Source organism: Leptodactylus fuscus, chromosome 4 (genome assembly GCF_031893055.1).
Source record: "Leptodactylus fuscus isolate aLepFus1 chromosome 4, aLepFus1.hap2, whole genome shotgun sequence".
Lineage (NCBI taxonomy): Eukaryota > Metazoa > Chordata > Amphibia > Anura > Leptodactylidae > Leptodactylus > Leptodactylus fuscus.
Genome location: NC_134268.1, coordinates 202,532,140 through 202,548,682, shown reverse-complemented (window position 1 = coordinate 202,548,682; position 16,543 = coordinate 202,532,140). Strand labels below are relative to the sequence as shown.

Sequence of the window (16,543 nt, the reverse complement as noted above, 5' to 3'; positions counted from 1 at the left end):
AAAATTGCGCACAATATTCTAAGTGTGGCCGTACCAGTGATTTGTATAGAGGCATAACTATGTCCTTGTCATGAGAATCTAGACCTCTTTTGATGCATCCCATAACTTTATTTGCCTTGGCAGCAGCTGCCTGACACTGGTCACTAAAGGTAAGCTTGCTGTCCACCAAATCCCTAAGTCTTTTTCATTGGCAGCCTTACCCAGTAATTTACTATTTAGTACATAGTCATACATTTTATTACGTCGCCCAAAGTGCATTACTTTACATTTGTCAGCATTAAACTTCATTTGCCAAGTCTCCGCCCATGCTTCCAGTTTCCTTAGATCCCCTTGTAATATTCTACTATCCTCCTCATTATTCATTACCCTACAAAGTTTAGTATCATCTGCAAATATAGACACCCTGCTTTGTAAACCCTCTACCAGGTCATTAATAAAGATATTAAACAAGAGAGGACCTAATACCGACCCCTGTGGCACCCCACTGGTGACTGTGGCCCAGTCTGAATATTTACCATTAACAAGTACCCTCTGTTTCCTATCAGTGAGCCAGTTGCCAACCCAAATGCATATGTTTTCCCCCAGTCTCAACATTCTCATTTTGCATACCAACCGTTTATGTGGAACAGTATCAAAAGCCTTTGAAAAGTCCAGGTACATCACGTCTACTGCATTACCCATGTCCAGTCTTCAACTTACCTCCTCATAGAAGCTGATCAGATTAGTCTGACAGGACCGATTCCTCATAAACCCATGCTGATTTGGTGATATAAGATTATTTACATTGGGATACTCCAGGATAGCATCTCTTAGAAAGCCCTCAAATATCTTTCCCACCACAGAAGTTAAACTTACTGGCCTATAGTTTCCAGGTTCACTTTTACACCCTTTTTGAAAATTGGCACCACATTTGCTATTCGCCAATCCTGTGGAACAGACCCAGTCATTACTAAATCCTTAAATATTAGATACAAGGGTCTATCTATGACCATGCTTAATTCCCTCAGAACTCGGGGGTGTATACCATCTGGACCGGGCGATTTCTCTATTTTAGTGTTTTGCAGGCGGCGCTGCACTTCTTCCTGGGTTAAGCAGGTGACATTTAATTGAGAGTTTACATTACCCCTAATCATGTTGCTAGCCAATGGATTTTCTTGTGTAAACACTGTAGAGAAGAAGGCATTTAATACTTGTGCTTTTTCCTCCTCCTCCTCCTCCACCATTACACCCAGATTATTTTTGAGAGTGCCGACATTGTCAGTTTTTATTCTCTTATTATTTATGTAATTGAAGAATAATTTTGGATTACTTTTACTTTCCTTGGCAATGTTTCTCTCAGCCTCAATCTTCGCCTCCTTTATTTGTTTTTTGCACAATTTATTTTTCTCCTTATAGTTTTTTAATGCTGTGTCGCTACTTTCTTGTTTTAGTACATTAAATGCTTCCTTTTTACCCCTCATTGCATTCTGTACTGTTTTAGTTAGCCATATTGGTTTTCTATGATTTCTAGCCCGCTTATTCCCATAGGGTATGTGTTTTCTAGTGCTCTTATTTAGTATATTTTTGAAGATGTCCCATTTAGTTTGTGTTCCTGTCACGTTGAGGACATTGTCCCAGTTTATGCTGCTAAGCTCCTCTCTCAGCTGGTTAAAATTTGCCTTCCTGAAGTTTAGTGTTTTTGTGCCCCCTCTAATGAACGTCTTCTTAATGTGTATAAGAAAACTTATTATGTTATGGTCACTATTACCCAGATGTCCCCCAACCTCCACTTTTGACAGTGTGTCAGGTTCATTTGTTACAATTAGGCCTAGTCGTGCCTCGCCTCTTGTTGGGTCCTGTACTAGTTGCGATAGGTAATTGTCTTTTATTACTGACAAGAACCTGTTCCCTTTGTTGGATCTGCAGGTTTCTGCCTCCCAGTTGATATCTGGGTAGTTGAAATCCTCCATAATAATGACTTTATTCTGCTTTGCGGCCTCATCTATTTGTTTTACTAGTATATTTTCAGCTTCTTCCGTTATATTTGGAGATTTATAACAAACCCCTATCAGTATTTTATTATTATTTGTTCCACCCGTAATCTCCACCCATAAGGACTCCACATAATCATTTTCCTCCCAGATGTCCTCACGCAGGACTGGCTTAAGGCAGGATTTTACATATAAGCAAACCCCTCCCCCTTTCTTATTTGTACGCTCATTTCTAAACATACTGTACCCTTGTATATTTATAGCCCAGTCATAGCCAGAGTCCAGCCATGTCTCACTTACCCCCACCATGTCATAATTGTCTTCCAACATCATCACTTCTAGTTCCTCCATCTTGTTAGTAAGACTTCGGGCATTCGTATACATACATTTCATAGATTTATCTTCCCTACTCTTCCACTGCCTACTGACTGTTCTAACCCCATCCCCCGCTCCACCCCCAGTTACAGTATCTAGCCCTCTTTCCATTTCTACCCTATCTTGCCCTCTACATCTGTTACCCTCCCCCCCAGTACCTAGTTGAAACACTCCTCCAACCATCTAGCCATCTTCTCCCCCAGCACAGCTGCACCCTCCCCATTGAGATGCAGCCCGTCCCTAGCATAGAACCTGTAGCCCTCAGCAAAGTCGGCCCAGTTCCCCAGGTACCCAAACCCCTCCTTCCTATGACACATTCTTTCTAGCATTGTAAATCTGAAGAGTATAGTTTAATCCTTTCTCTGTATGCACAAGTGCCCTGTATGTGCCTATGTAATCTATAGATATAAAACTTAAATTCTGTAGTAGTCTGCTCTATACAAATCCACAGTTCTCGCCCTATTTGGGTGAAATTTGGCACGCCCTCTCTCCACCCACAGGAGAAGAATACTGCGCATGTTACATCTCGCTAGCGTACCCCCGTCATGAGATTGGGGCTCCCGAAGTTAGGCCCTATACATATAATGGGGAAATGTGAAAGTGAAAGCACTGAGGGGAAAACAACAGTTGTGACTGACAGGAATGGATTATCACTTAGGCTGGGTGCAGACGGGGTTTTTTGGTCCAGATTTTGATGCGGAATCCACGTCAAAATCTGGGCCATGGATTTTGCGGTTCCATAGATTACTTTGTGCACAAAGCTGTGAATTTTGGCAATTATGGCTCAGATTTCCAGTGGAAATGGGGGACTATTTTTCCTAGATGCACCAGGAGGTTTTGGTAAAATATTTTTAATTAATTTGCTGATTGCAGAAATTCGCTTAAACAATGACATTGCCTTGGCTGTTGCATCATCTGGAATTGCGGCCACTTTTTTAGATGGAAGGCGCACGGCTCATTCAGCATTAGGATTGCCCTTTAATCTAGCGCTGTCTGTAATATCACTTAGGCTGGGTTCAGACAGGATTTTTTGGTCCGGATTTTGAAAAAAAAAAATCGCCTCCCATTAAATTCTTTGGGTTCCTTTTTCTGTGAGCGGTTTGTTCCGGCTTGCGGAAAAAAGAAGCAACATGCCCTTTCTTGACACGGATTCCGCGGCGAGACACTCTCTCCCGACTAGGCCCATTCATTTGGACCTAATTCGGAGCGGCTAACCGTTTTTTGGACCAGACTTTGAGGCGGTCTCTGTGTCAAAATCTGGTCCAAAAAACCCCATCTGAACTCATCCTAAGGGCTCTGGGAAAGCTACGGTATTACAAACTTGTAAAGCAATTGTTTGGGATGAATGTACCATGGCACACAAGAAAGCAGTCAAGGCCCTTGATCGCACCTTGAAAGATCTGCAGGGAACCAATTGTTTAATGGGGGGAATTGTTGTAATTTTTGCAGGTGACTTCTGCCAGACATTACCTGGTCTTAAGGGAGCAACACAAGTGGATGAGCTGAATGCCTGTCTAAAATCTTATCTGTGGATACATGTTCAGAAGCAATCTCTTACTACCGTGTTTCCCTGAAAATAAGACAGTGTCTGATATTAAATGTTGGGCCTAAAGATATATTATGTCAATATTTTCGGGGGATGACTTATTTTATTTTTGTGTGCTGCTGCCACCACTGCGCTACGCTTACATGTGCTCAAAGACTGTATGAAGAAAAACATTGCAGCCGGCTGAACACTGTGTGCCGTGCTCCGTGTGCACAGGAAAGCCAGCTGCTGCCGCTGCTGTGATACCGTATGTTGTATTCACTGTTCCTACTGCTGTGGGATGAGCTGGGGGAGTGGAGCCCCGCCCCATACGATGCTTAGTGTATGCACAGCGGGCATCTCCCAGCTCATAATACTGGTACAGCAACAGAAACAGTGGATACAATGTATCACAGGCATACCTGTGCACACGGAACATCGTACAGCACAGTGTTCAGCTGGCTGCAATGTTTTCCTTCATACAATATTTGTGCAGAAATATTATTATTATTGGGGGATGTCTTACTTTTGGTGGGTGCTTTATATTAGGCAATTCAACAAAACCCCTGCTATGTCTTACTTTCGGGAGATGACTTATTTTCGGGGAAACACGGTACTAATATGCGGGGATATGCATTTGATGGGAAATACAACTGTGGGCAAATTTGCACACCAGCTACTGTGTCTTGGAAACGACAAGTTCCCTACTGATTCCATTACTGGTCTCATTTTCTTTCCAGAAGAAGTTTTTTGAAATGACTTCTTTGGTAATGGAACTTATTGACCAAGTTTTCCCTGATATTTGTAACTATTTTAACTACCATCAGTGGCTTTGTGACGGTGCAATCCTAGCGCCTAAAAATAACAGTGTCAGCTCCATAAATCTGCTAATTCAGGTAAGGCTGCCTGGTCTAGCAACCAAATACATGTCCATTGATTCAGTCATGGAGAGTGAACAAGCCGTAACGTATCCATTGGAGTTCCTGAATTCTTTGGAGCCTCCTGGAATGCCTCCGCATAAGCTCACTTTAAAAATAGGAGCCACAGAAATTTTGCTTCGGAACCTTGACCCACCAAAAATGTGTAACGGTACAAGATTGTGCATTAAGAGTCTCATGCCCAATGTTATTGAAGCCTCTATACTTATGGGAAACTCTAAGGGAGCAAATGTTTTCTTTCCGCGTATTTCTTTGCTACCAAGCATGCCGCATGCCCTTCAATTTTAAGAGTCTGCAGTTCCCAATCTGACTTGCATTTGCTAAGACTATAAACAAAGCACAAGCTCAAACACTTAAAGTATCCGGCATTAATTTGGAGAGCCCGTGTTTTTCACAGGGACAGTTGTATGTTGCTTTCTCTAGAGTGGGTAACCCCCAAAATCTTTTCATATACAGGTATGCACCTGAAGGTAAAACCAGAAACATTGTTTACCAAAAAAAATACTGCAATAGATAGTTGTGTAACTGGAAACCAATTTTACGCTTTTGTCCGTGAACTACTTATAGATTGCACTGGAGGGAGGGAGGAAGAGTTGCACTATTTTGTTATTTGGGTGTAAAGGTTTTATATGTTTGTTTAAGGTACATAAATTTTAATTTTTGATAAAAAAAAAATGGCTCAAAAAATAGTTGTAATACTTTTTATTACATAATATGTATTGAATATGTAAAATCAATAAAAATGTTCAAATAAAAAAAAATTGTTCACATCAATGTTACGACAATTTAGGAAAATGACAAAATAATAAAAATTTGAAGTGGGAAAAAAAGATTTACTGTAGCACAATGAAAATGCAAATTTTAGTGTGACACTGAAAATTTTGCATTAGCTAGCATAACCAACAATTCAACATATTTTCCGCGAGCGAAGCCGCGGGTATTCTACTAGTTCTATATATATATATGTCACACAAAATAGTAAAGTAGTATTGATGGCCAAGGTACTACAAGTAGTGCATCCTTCGCTAATGTAAAAAAAAAATCTCTGTTATTTCAGTGTGTTTTTGGTTAATAATTAATCACTGTGTGAATTAAAAAACTGAATCGAAAAAAACAGGGCAGGCAACAGACTGCTTCTGGTTTTGGTTTGCATTGCCAGTAGCCGCAGGACTGTTGTACTTCTTGAGAATGTTAATGAAGTTTATTTAGCTGGCTCAACTCACACAGAAAGATATTGCATACAAGAGTGATGTGATCTTAAGTCAGGCTTCTGTGTGTTCCGCCTCTTACTGTATGTTCATTCTCCTACATCAAAAGTAATTTATCGCAGGACTTTTCTGGACTGTCAACCATGTCTACTTCACATTCTTCACTGACACAGATCCCTGGTAGTGATGTGGAACATGCTGAGCAATCTATTTTTCCTAATCAGAGCAGTCACTCTCCTCTTTTTGATGAGCTGGATGAAAACAGTCTTTATTGTGTGCAAGCAGAGGAGGAAGACATGATGACTGTTGGTCGTGATGGGGGTACTAGTGGCATGGGGTGTAGTATTACTACTACTGGTAATCGTTCTGGTAGGGGAGCTAGGCGCGTATCTGTATTGATTTTGAAAGAAAAATATTTATCCAAGTGGTATTTGATAAAAAAATAAAAGCATGAAGCAGAATCTTGTTGGAGTGTTGTTCTACTGACGTTACTTATCACCACCCATATCTGATTGTACTCTAGATCTCACACTAGCATTTGGGTCTCCATCAACTATGATACCGAACGCAACTGCAAGTGGTGTGCAGTGAAAGCACAGGGACCCCATAGACTATAATGAGGTCCATGTGCTGACTGCGCACTGCCCACATGAATCATGCAGGCAGGAAAGTAGATTATGAACTACTAGTATATCAACTACTAGTATATCAAAACCTCCTAGCTATCTACTGTTCAATAAATTCTCCAGGCCATCAAAAACTGCCTATAAGAAAATGAACGGAAAATAAAGGATGGCGGTCATCAAAACAGAGTAAATTATTTTTATCAATTACTTTCACATACAGGTCTGTTACAATCTTGCCATCCACTAGTGAGACATTCACATTTAAGAACTGTACCATTATCTTAGAATTCACCAATATAAATTCAGAATTCAGGTTTACCTGTTAATATATGTATGCTCTCATTGTCCAGACCAAAATCTCTCAGTCCTAATTCAGAAATATCAGTAGATAAAGTACCAAGAGTATCGTTTTCTACTTAATACAGTGAACAAATCTCTGTAAATTTAATTCTAACTTAAACCAATTCATAGAGTTATTGAGACAAAAGAAACCCTGTTTGTAACTCAAACAAATGAGAACAGGAGTAGGCATAGACAATGATCTGAATGACAACAGTGATAACGATAATGATATAGAAGATATGTCTGCCACAAATTCCTGTCCCATCTCGACCCTTGAGATTTGTTAGTATTCAATATCAAATTGTTGCTTCTTAGTTTCACACTCCTCCTACTCCTGCACCCTCCTCACCTGGTGGGTTTCCTTCTGTTGATGGTGAAGGTCGTCTTTGGTTGTGATAAGAACTGTTTCCGTTGTCTTTCTCTTGCTACTCTGTCCAAATTCTCAGGCTTGTATAGAAGTATTTCTTTCATCTTGCAGTTGCCATTTTTAGACCTTGCCTAACCTGTAGTCCCCCTGATGATGGTACAATTTCTTCCTTTTGCCCTCTTCTAAATCTATTTTATACATAGATAAATGCACAGACAACTTTGCAAATTTTTGTCAAAGTCTTGTCCAGACATACTATCCTTCAAAGACGGTTCTATATCTTGTGATAGTGGATAGTCTGGCTCTGGATAGAAACAATTATTATGATGACAGGTCGATATTTTATCCTCATTCGCGTTCATTTCCCATGAGTTAACACTTATTTCTTGTTTGCATTTATCATGTAACTTCACATTGGGAAATTTATCTAAATGAGGATTTATCTTTGCGGTGTCATCTTCATTTCTATCACAACAACAGAAAAATGTTAAAAGTACAGGAAGGAAAACCAGACCATGCAACATCCCAAATGCAATAACTAGAAACATAATTTTAAAAAATGTTCTGAAGATGTAACACTCAGCTGCAGAAAGGGCAACCACCCCCAAGATGGTGGACACAGCACCCTGTACTATAGGATAGCCAAGAGAATGTAATGCATCAATGACCCGCTCATTTACGTTGGCTTTCTGACTGGAGACATAGGCATAGGTAATGTGAGCAGAAAAGTCTACGGAGAATCCGATGCAGATGACAAGAGTGATCATGGAGATGGAATCTAAGTTAACGTTCCAGTAAGTCAGAAAACCTGTAACACCTACTATAATAGAGGTTATGGTAAATGTCACTGACAAGGCGCATAGGAGATTTGGAATTAGAAGGATTGAGACTACAAGCATGGCGCCTGCAGCAATAGCAACATTCTGTATGGTGTTCTCTATAATCACAGCATATTGGTCAAAATATATAAATGCTGGATGATAGACGAGAACTGGGATCTCACAACTCTTTGCTATATCTCGTACTTGGTTTAACATGTCTCTCTCATCTACTGCTGAAGTAACATTTACCGTCTGGATGAAGAAACGAGACGCCATTATACCTCCTGACTGAATGTCCACATCTTGCATATAGTCCAGTCCACTAAGTAATAGTGACAAATTACCAATAAAGTTACTTTTATCACTAATGTTTAGTTTCATCTGGTTAGCTATCATTCTGTACACATCGAGCCAGGACTCGGAGTAAGATTCACTAACATAGGAGTTAGTTAGAAATGACACCAGACACCTGTCAAGTTTACTCTGGACACCTAAATCCCAGTATGAAACCTCTTCAGTCACCACAACCATAACTCTAGGACCATACTCTGAAAAGTATAAATCATCATTGTCATAGAAGGAACGAACATAAGAATTATCAAGGGCTAAATTTCGTAAGTCAATTCCCTCTTGGACCTGAAAACACCCAAATATACTGCCGGCCAGATATCCTCCATATAGAAGTACAACAAAGCATTTGGTCCAGACGTTTGTCAGAAATGGGCCATACTGATTACGAAAAAAACTAGTGATGGGATGGTCGGTCTCTTTACCGGTGTCTTGGTTATATTCTCCTCCAACACAACACACGTTATACGAAGAGGAACAATCGTCATCTTTTACTTCTGCCACCTTCGTACATATGAACCAGTGTCTGTTACTTTCTTCTCTTCTACCATTAAGAGCTAAGAAAGCCCCAAAGCAAGTGATGTTATACAGGAAACAGAACAAGATGGCAGTGCCGGTGTATATACAAAACGACTGCACTGACTGGAAAGAGGTCAAAATGCCAATGTAGAAAGCTAGAACATCTGTGAGTGTTGTGATAGTTATGGAGACGGCAGCTTCAGCGTATGTGGCAGCCATTCTGTCTTCAACTTTATCCTTTACCCTAGTTTGTTGCCAGCAGGAGATCATAATGAACATGTCATCGACCCCGACACCTGAAAGAAACAGTAGTAACAACCATAATAAATATATGTTAGTGTAGTATCTTACTAATAAACGTTACATAGATAAAGGAGGTTTTGAGATAATTGAACAGCAACAAAGAAAAAATCACTGGAAATTCACTTTGCAATAAATAAACAAGGAGTTCGCAGATATGCATTTTGTGGATGTGGACCCCACTTAACTACTTCAGTACTGGGCCAATTTGTGGTCCAGGACCAGACACATTTCCGTTTTCTTTTCTATGTGCGGTTTTGAGGGCTGTAACATTTTTCACGTATGTCTCATTCAACAAATTTTTACGTCTTTTTTCGGGGACACATAGGGCTTTAATTTTATGTTGTTTTTATTTTCAAATGTGTTTTAATTTTTTTTCATATCCGGGAAAATATAAACATAATAAGAGGGAAATTGTGTCTAGTTTTCACTTTATTTTTTATTTAATAACACAAAGTGCTACTGAAAAACTTTATAAAATAGTTTTTCCTCTCCTTTACGGTAATTTTTATTTTGTATGGTGTTGTCGGGGGTGGGGCTATAACCTTTAATAATGGCGTTTTATTAGCGTATTATTTTAATTATTTTTTTAATTATTTTATTTACTTTTTTTAAAACTTTTTGATTTATTTATTTATTTCAGATTGTTTCAGATTATTTCAGACAGCCTCCTGCACACTGTTCTTTATACCTACAGAGCTGATCTGGGTCCTGTAGTACCCAGAAGCTCTGAATTGATGCTGACACCGGCGGATCACGTGACCGCCGGGTCAGAGGTCGACCCCATCATGGCGGCACTCATAGCTGTGAGTTCATTGAGCGCTGTATACACAGCGATCGAGAAGGCAGGGAAGGTAATAAACTTTCCCTGCCTTCTCTCTGGGAGCTCCGGCTGAAGTTACAGCCGTCTCCCAGTGTCAGCAACTGCACGATCTCTGTGCAGCTGCTGTGTTCTGACTGGACGTACTGGCACGTCCTATCAGAACAAGGCAACCACTTCCTCAGAATTTAATTTTTTTTTTAAATGTTTTAGATTTTTTTAAAGGTGTTAAAACATAAAAAAAATTATAAATTTGGCATCACCAATCCATAGAATACAGGTGACATGTCATTTTGGCTGCATAGTAAATATCGTAAAAAAAAAAAAAATAGTAAGAAATTAGCAGAAACTCGTTTTTCTCCTATTCCTTGTTCTGAATTTTTTTCCCAGTACATTGTACAGAATATTAAATGGTGCCATTATGATTTAAAATGTGTCCTGCAAACATTAAGCCAAACAAAGTTATGGGGTTTGGAAATTGGGGAATCAAAAACAAAAAACGCCTGCGGCCAGAAGGGGTTAAGAAGTTTGTTAATTCTGGACCTCCCTCCTAGTCCTGTGAGAAGTGCTGTGCTGGTGGTTGCTGCGAGCGGGTGCACTCTTGCTCCTACTGTTCTGTTGCCTTCTGTTCTCTGGTATCGGACTTCTGGCCTCCCTCACCCCCTCCTTTAAAAAATAAATAAATATATATATTATTTTCTTCTCTCTTCCATGTGTCTCTCCCATTTTTTTTAACTTCCTCCTATTATGACTGGACCACTTCTACCATTATTATTTTTTATTTATTTATTTTTTATGTAGATTGTGAGCCCCATATAGGATTTTTTTTACTATTGTAGAATGGGAGGAAATCCACACAAACACGGGGAAAACATACAAACTCCTTGCACACGTTGTTCCTGGCGGGATTCGAACCCAGGGACACCAGAGCTACAAGGCTGCAGTGCTAACCACTGAGCCACCGTGTTGCCCCATTATTATTTTTTATTTGAATGTACTGTTCATACCTGTGTTTTTCCTTTCCATGTTTCTTTGTTTTATTGGCCTATTTCAGGCCTTGTTGTACTTATAACTTGCAATAAAACTTTGAATTGAAAAAAAGAAGTGAGTTACTGGCATCCTTGATTTGAAGCGTTCCCCACATGTAACTAAACTGGCTTGGGTCATGAATGCTATATGCTTTAAGTGTGTATATATATATATATATATATATATATATATATATATTTTTTTCTAGGGACAGGAGGTGATTTAGAACTTTTATTTATATTTTTAAAGCTTTTTTTTTTTTAACTATTTTATTGCCCCCCGGGGGCTTGAACCTGCGGTCGCTTGATTGCAAGTCCCATAGACGGCAATACAACTGTATTGCCGTCTATGGGACATTCTGTCTATTACTATTACGGCTGGTCATAGAGACCAGCCGCAATACTAATACAGCAGTGACAGGCCTAGGAGCCTCATTAGGCTCCCGGCTCTCACCCGAACAGGTCGGCTCCTGCGATATCGCCGCGCAGGAGCCGGCCTGCAACTTCACAGGTATGGGGCCGGTGGGGACCGGCCCCAGGGGAGAAGGGGCCACCGATACTGACCCGGCATCCGCTGTACTAGAGAGGCGGATGCCGGGGAGGGATAGACGCTGGCACAGGTGCCGGGCCTGAGACATCGCTGCGCTCCTCTGCCCTGCATGAAGCCAGCGGCGGGGGGGACGGAGGAGCAGAATAGCATCACTCCTCCCGCTGCTGGCTTCATGCAGGGCAGAGGAGCGCAGCGATGTCTCAGGCCCCGGCGTCTATCCCTTGCCGGCATCCGTCTCTCTAGTACAGCGGATGCCAGGCGCCACATTCGGACTATAAGACGCACCCTTCTTTTCCCCCCAAATTTGGGGGAACAAAAGTGCGTCTTATAGTCCGAAAAATACGGTAAATATTAAACAGTTCCCCAGTCAAGGTTAGTCTTGTAAACGTATAACACAACCTGTGGATATGCCATAAAGGATTGAACTGGGGAAAATCCTTTAAAATTACTTTTAATTTTACTTTGACAGGTGCAAAAAATTGTCTTAGGTGTATGATATGTGGTTCAATGCAAGTGCGCCAATTTTTGAGGATGTTTTAGTAAATTTACTCTAATGATTCTATCTATTTCTGCTACCACTCATACTGTAGAAACCTACCAAGAATTAGGAACGGAGCATTTGCCACAGTAACAACAAAAGGCATTCCACATAGTAACAATAGGCCAAAACTAGAGAGAACTGCCAGACCTGAAGAAATGACTCCGAACGCTGCAACCCAGAATTTGTTCCTCACACAATCATATCTGTAAGAAAATGAAATCAGAAATTTACATTCAAGTAAGCTGTGTTCTGTTACAAATGAAACTATGATACATTACATACTGGATATAATTATGGGAGGAGTATGCAAATCTGTCTCCCAAGATGTAAATAGGGAGACAGTGCCTCTGTTATGCTGCCCTCTATAGGAAGCACCCTGAACATCATGCCCGACTTTCCCAGTAGCATAATGTGGGATATTTACCAAGTCAATTTTTCAGCTACAGAGGGCCGTTTCGGTCTGGTTGGACCTCATTAATGAAGCGTAGAGAGAACTGACTTGGTAGAAGTGAGAGGCTGAGAGACCAGATTATGGGGATAATGTTCCTCCTTAAGGAGAAACCACCTATTAAGTGTGTGGAGACTTATACAGCCATAGTCACTCCACTGCAAGGGAACATGGGAGGAATATGCAAATCTGTCTCCCAAGATGTAAATAGGGAGACAGTGCCTCTGTTATGCTGCCCTCTATAGGAAGCACCCTGAACATATCCCACATTATGCTTCTGGGAAAGTCGGGCATGATGTTCAGGGTGCTTCCTATAGAGGGCAGCGTAACAGAGGCACTGTCTCCCTATTTACATCTTGGGAGACAGATTTGCATATTCCTCCCATGTTCCCTTGCAGTGGAGTGACTATGGCTGTATAAGTCTCCACACACCTAATAGCTGGTTTCTCCTTAAGGAGTAACATTATCCCCATAATCTGGATATAATAAGAGAGGAGAGAACTTTTCAAAACATTTTCTAGTTTCAGATTCAGCCAATTTAGACTCAAGATTCATTTTGATCCCAATAAATTAATTCTGCATCAGAAGTGCTCAAATTGCCCTGAAAAGTCATGTATTACACTCTGAGGTCTCCTAGGACTGTATCCAACTACTTTCAGGCTAAGGCCCCACAGAGTGGGCTGCAATGAAAAAGTACTGAAACACATTGCAGTTTTTCCCATAGAGTTTTTCATAAAAAATTCCACATAGGAAAACTCTACTTTAATAACACCTATAGGCAAACCGATGGCATTTCCGTAGCAAAAATTCACATGCAGCAATTTACAAAAATGTGATGGTTTTGGAAATAGCAGCATTTCCACTGCACATATTTTTCTGCTATGTATTGATAGGATTCTCTAGAATCCTATCAATTTTGCAGGGACTGTAAAATCCCCGCAAAGTGGATTAGCATCCCCACGAGGATTAGCAGTGGGTCTCCACTATACATTACGCCATCTATATGGAGCCGGTATCGCCATAATAGAATGGCGGATGTCAGGAAGGAGTTAATGCACAGCTTAAGACAAGATGCCCCAGAATTGTTATTTTATGACATGACACAAATATGTAGTAATATCAGACAGGCCAGAAGAGAGAACATGTCTCGCCTTAGAAAAGTTATCTTACCTTTTACAAGATAGAATGGAAAAAAATATGGTGACAAAATAAGTAATGGAAAACAATGGTATTATAGATTTTGTTGTGAGATCAAATTCCTGCTGTCGCGACAATGATGTGAAGTAAGATACCTAGCGGAAAAAAGAATGGTATGAGTTAGTGAGGACAACACCAGTAATTTATGGATGCTACCACACAGTGCCAGAGTTGGGCAAACCTGGCACGATTCGTTTTGACAAATTTTTTTGGGTTCGTCTGCCTATAGTGTTTGACTGAACAAATGGAAATGCTATTATTATTCTCTTGGGTCCCTAACTGTGTCATGATGTTGGCGTGCCCCATGTGATTACTGAAGCCCAATCATTCAAGAAGCCGGAAGTGTCCCAAACAAGACACCAAAGGATCCACAGATGTCATGATGGTGCCCAAGAGAGGTTAGCAATAGAGATGAGCGAACACTGTTCGGATCAGCCGATGCGAACAGCACGCACCCATAGAAATGAATGGAAGCACCTGTGACGCCAGTCGGCCGCCGGCAAAGTCAGCGTCACAGGTGCTTCCATTCATTTCTATGGATGCGTGCTGTTCGCATCGGCTGATCCGAACAGTGTTCGCTCATCTCTAATTAGCAAGCCAACTGCTGGGACACATATTAATCACAAGAATGAGAGTACACATGTCCCCTGTGTGCATGGAGCATTACACACTCAGTCCCATTGGCCACATTTTATAATTAATTTAGTGGTCAAAAAGTAATAAAATCAGTACATTAATACAGAATAAAGTCTAGGATCATTTCTTAGTACTCAGGGCCTGATTTATCATGGCTTACGTGATATAAAAAGTGGTGTGCGAGCCATGAAAAAAAGTCCCAATATTGGTCACAAAGTCTGAAAGTAAGTCATGTCATGCTGTTACATAGCACTAGAGATGATCGAACAGTAAAATGTTCGAGGTTCGATATTCGTTTCGAGTAGCCCCTCAATATTCGACTACTCGAATCGAATATCGAACCCTATTATAGTCTATGGGGGGAAAATGCTCGTTTCAGGGGTAGGCAATGTTCGATCAAATTATACTTAACAAGTCCACAAGTGAGGGTCAGGCTGGATCATCCAAGAATTCTTCTCTGTGCAGCGTCCCCACGGCATCTTCCGGCTCTTCATTCACTCTGCCAGGCATCGGGCCTGGGCAGAGCCGACTGCGCATGCTCGCACTACAAGTGGACATGCGCAGTCGGCTCTGCCCAGGCCCGATGCCTGACAGCGTGAATGAAGAGCCAGAAGACGCCACGGGGAAGCTGCACGGAGAAGACTTCTAAAGGTAGGAGAAGAACCAGCGTTGATTGGCCGACTGTATAGCATTCGGCCAATCAATGCTGGTTCTGCATCGAACTTTTACATTCAAACAGCGAGTGGTACTCGATCGAGTATGAGTATTTCGAATACCGTAGTATCCGATCGAATACCTACTCGATTGAGTACTACTTGCTCATCTCTACATAGCACCTAATGCTAGTGAATGCCATTATGATACAATCCACAAGTTGCTGTGAGGGAACAGTTTGCAGAAACTAAACCCTCCTGGATTTTTGCACAGCAATATCCCCTAAAATTAGTTATCACTACCAGCACAACATTTGTGATCCTATTGTTCGTAAATTGTTGTGTAGTCCTAGCCTAATACACAACAATATAATATAATCTGGATAGTAACAATACAGCATAAATTAAACTAAATGCTACGTAAACAAATCAAATACATCTAGGTAATAGATTCTTTATATTTGCTTATACTTACATGTATGCAGTGTAAAATTTTCAATTTGACAAAAATTTAATTTTTGGGGGATTTTTAGTATTTTTACATACGTAACCTGTTGCAATTTATTATAAAAAAAATAAAATAATAATCTTACCTGGATTTGATTGAGTTGTAGGGAATTATTGGAGAAGAATTTGATACATTGGTTGATCCATTTCAGGCTCTTATTTTTGTCACTCTCCCCGTCTTCTCTCAGATAATATACTAACTTGATGGCTTTGGCTTTTTGCACAGTAGTATTGTCTGAATTCCGTATCACTCCACCCAGATATGGTCCTATGAACACTGAATCTTGTAACATAGGGTAAGATATTGTCTCTATCAGACTCTCGTTACGTTTTACTTTAGATAGGAGAGGATTCACTGTCATACATCCTTGTTCCCCGACCTCTGCACATAGTTGCTGATACGTGAGAGCTGTGTTAGCTCCAGGTTCTGTCACTGTGATGTTCTGCACCATCTCATCCAACTTTATAAGCTCTTTAAATGTGTTCATATTAAGAACATTATCACATGTGCTTATAGCTATCAGAGAGACAAAAGAACCCTCTGTATACAATCGCTGTGCAGAGAACTGCCCTGAGTCATTGCTGCCAAAATGCTTTCGGACAAAGTCTCGTTCAGTTTTGGCAGGACCTCCAATTGGTGTGAACTGATCTTCAATGTCATTCGTTTTTCTCTGCGGTAAAAAGTAAAAACCAGCTCCTAACCCAGCAGATAAGGCAAAAGGAATTAGTAGGAAAACCCATGGATACCTTCCCACCAGCTTACCAAGCCACCTGAAGACACGAGAGAGAGGTTTCTGTATACAGTCCGTCTTACATCTGACCAT

At 40.7% G+C, this 16,543-nt stretch overlaps 1 protein-coding gene across 1 annotated transcript; it reads right to left on the bottom strand.

Annotated features, from left to right (window-relative positions):
• Positions 1-7,539: 7,539 nt before the first annotated feature.
• On the bottom strand, positions 7,540-16,543 carry LOC142201181 (patched domain-containing protein 3-like). The gene is made up of 4 exons (XM_075272008.1): positions 15,806-16,543; positions 13,897-14,018; positions 12,336-12,481; positions 7,540-9,335 (listed from the first exon to the last, which is right to left on the bottom strand). Exons 1-4 carry the CDS (start codon positions 16,541-16,543, stop codon positions 7,540-7,542), a joined length of 2,802 nt encoding a protein of 933 aa, XP_075128109.1.

What these genes read in the sequence shown, in the direction of transcription:
- LOC142201181 (XM_075272008.1), bottom strand. Translation starts at nt 16,543, where the DNA reads ATGGTCAGATGTAAGACGGACTGTATACAGAAACCTCTCTCTCGTGTC. An exon ending in TACAACTCAATCAAATCCAG is followed by an intron (nt 14,019 to 15,805) that starts GTAAGATTATTA and finishes TTTTTCCGCTAG; the next exon opens with GTATCTTACTTCACATCATT. An exon ending in TGCTCCGTTCCTAATTCTTG is followed by an intron (nt 9,336 to 12,335) that starts GTAGGTTTCTAC and finishes TGTTTCTTTCAG; the next exon opens with GTGTCGGGGTCGATGACATG.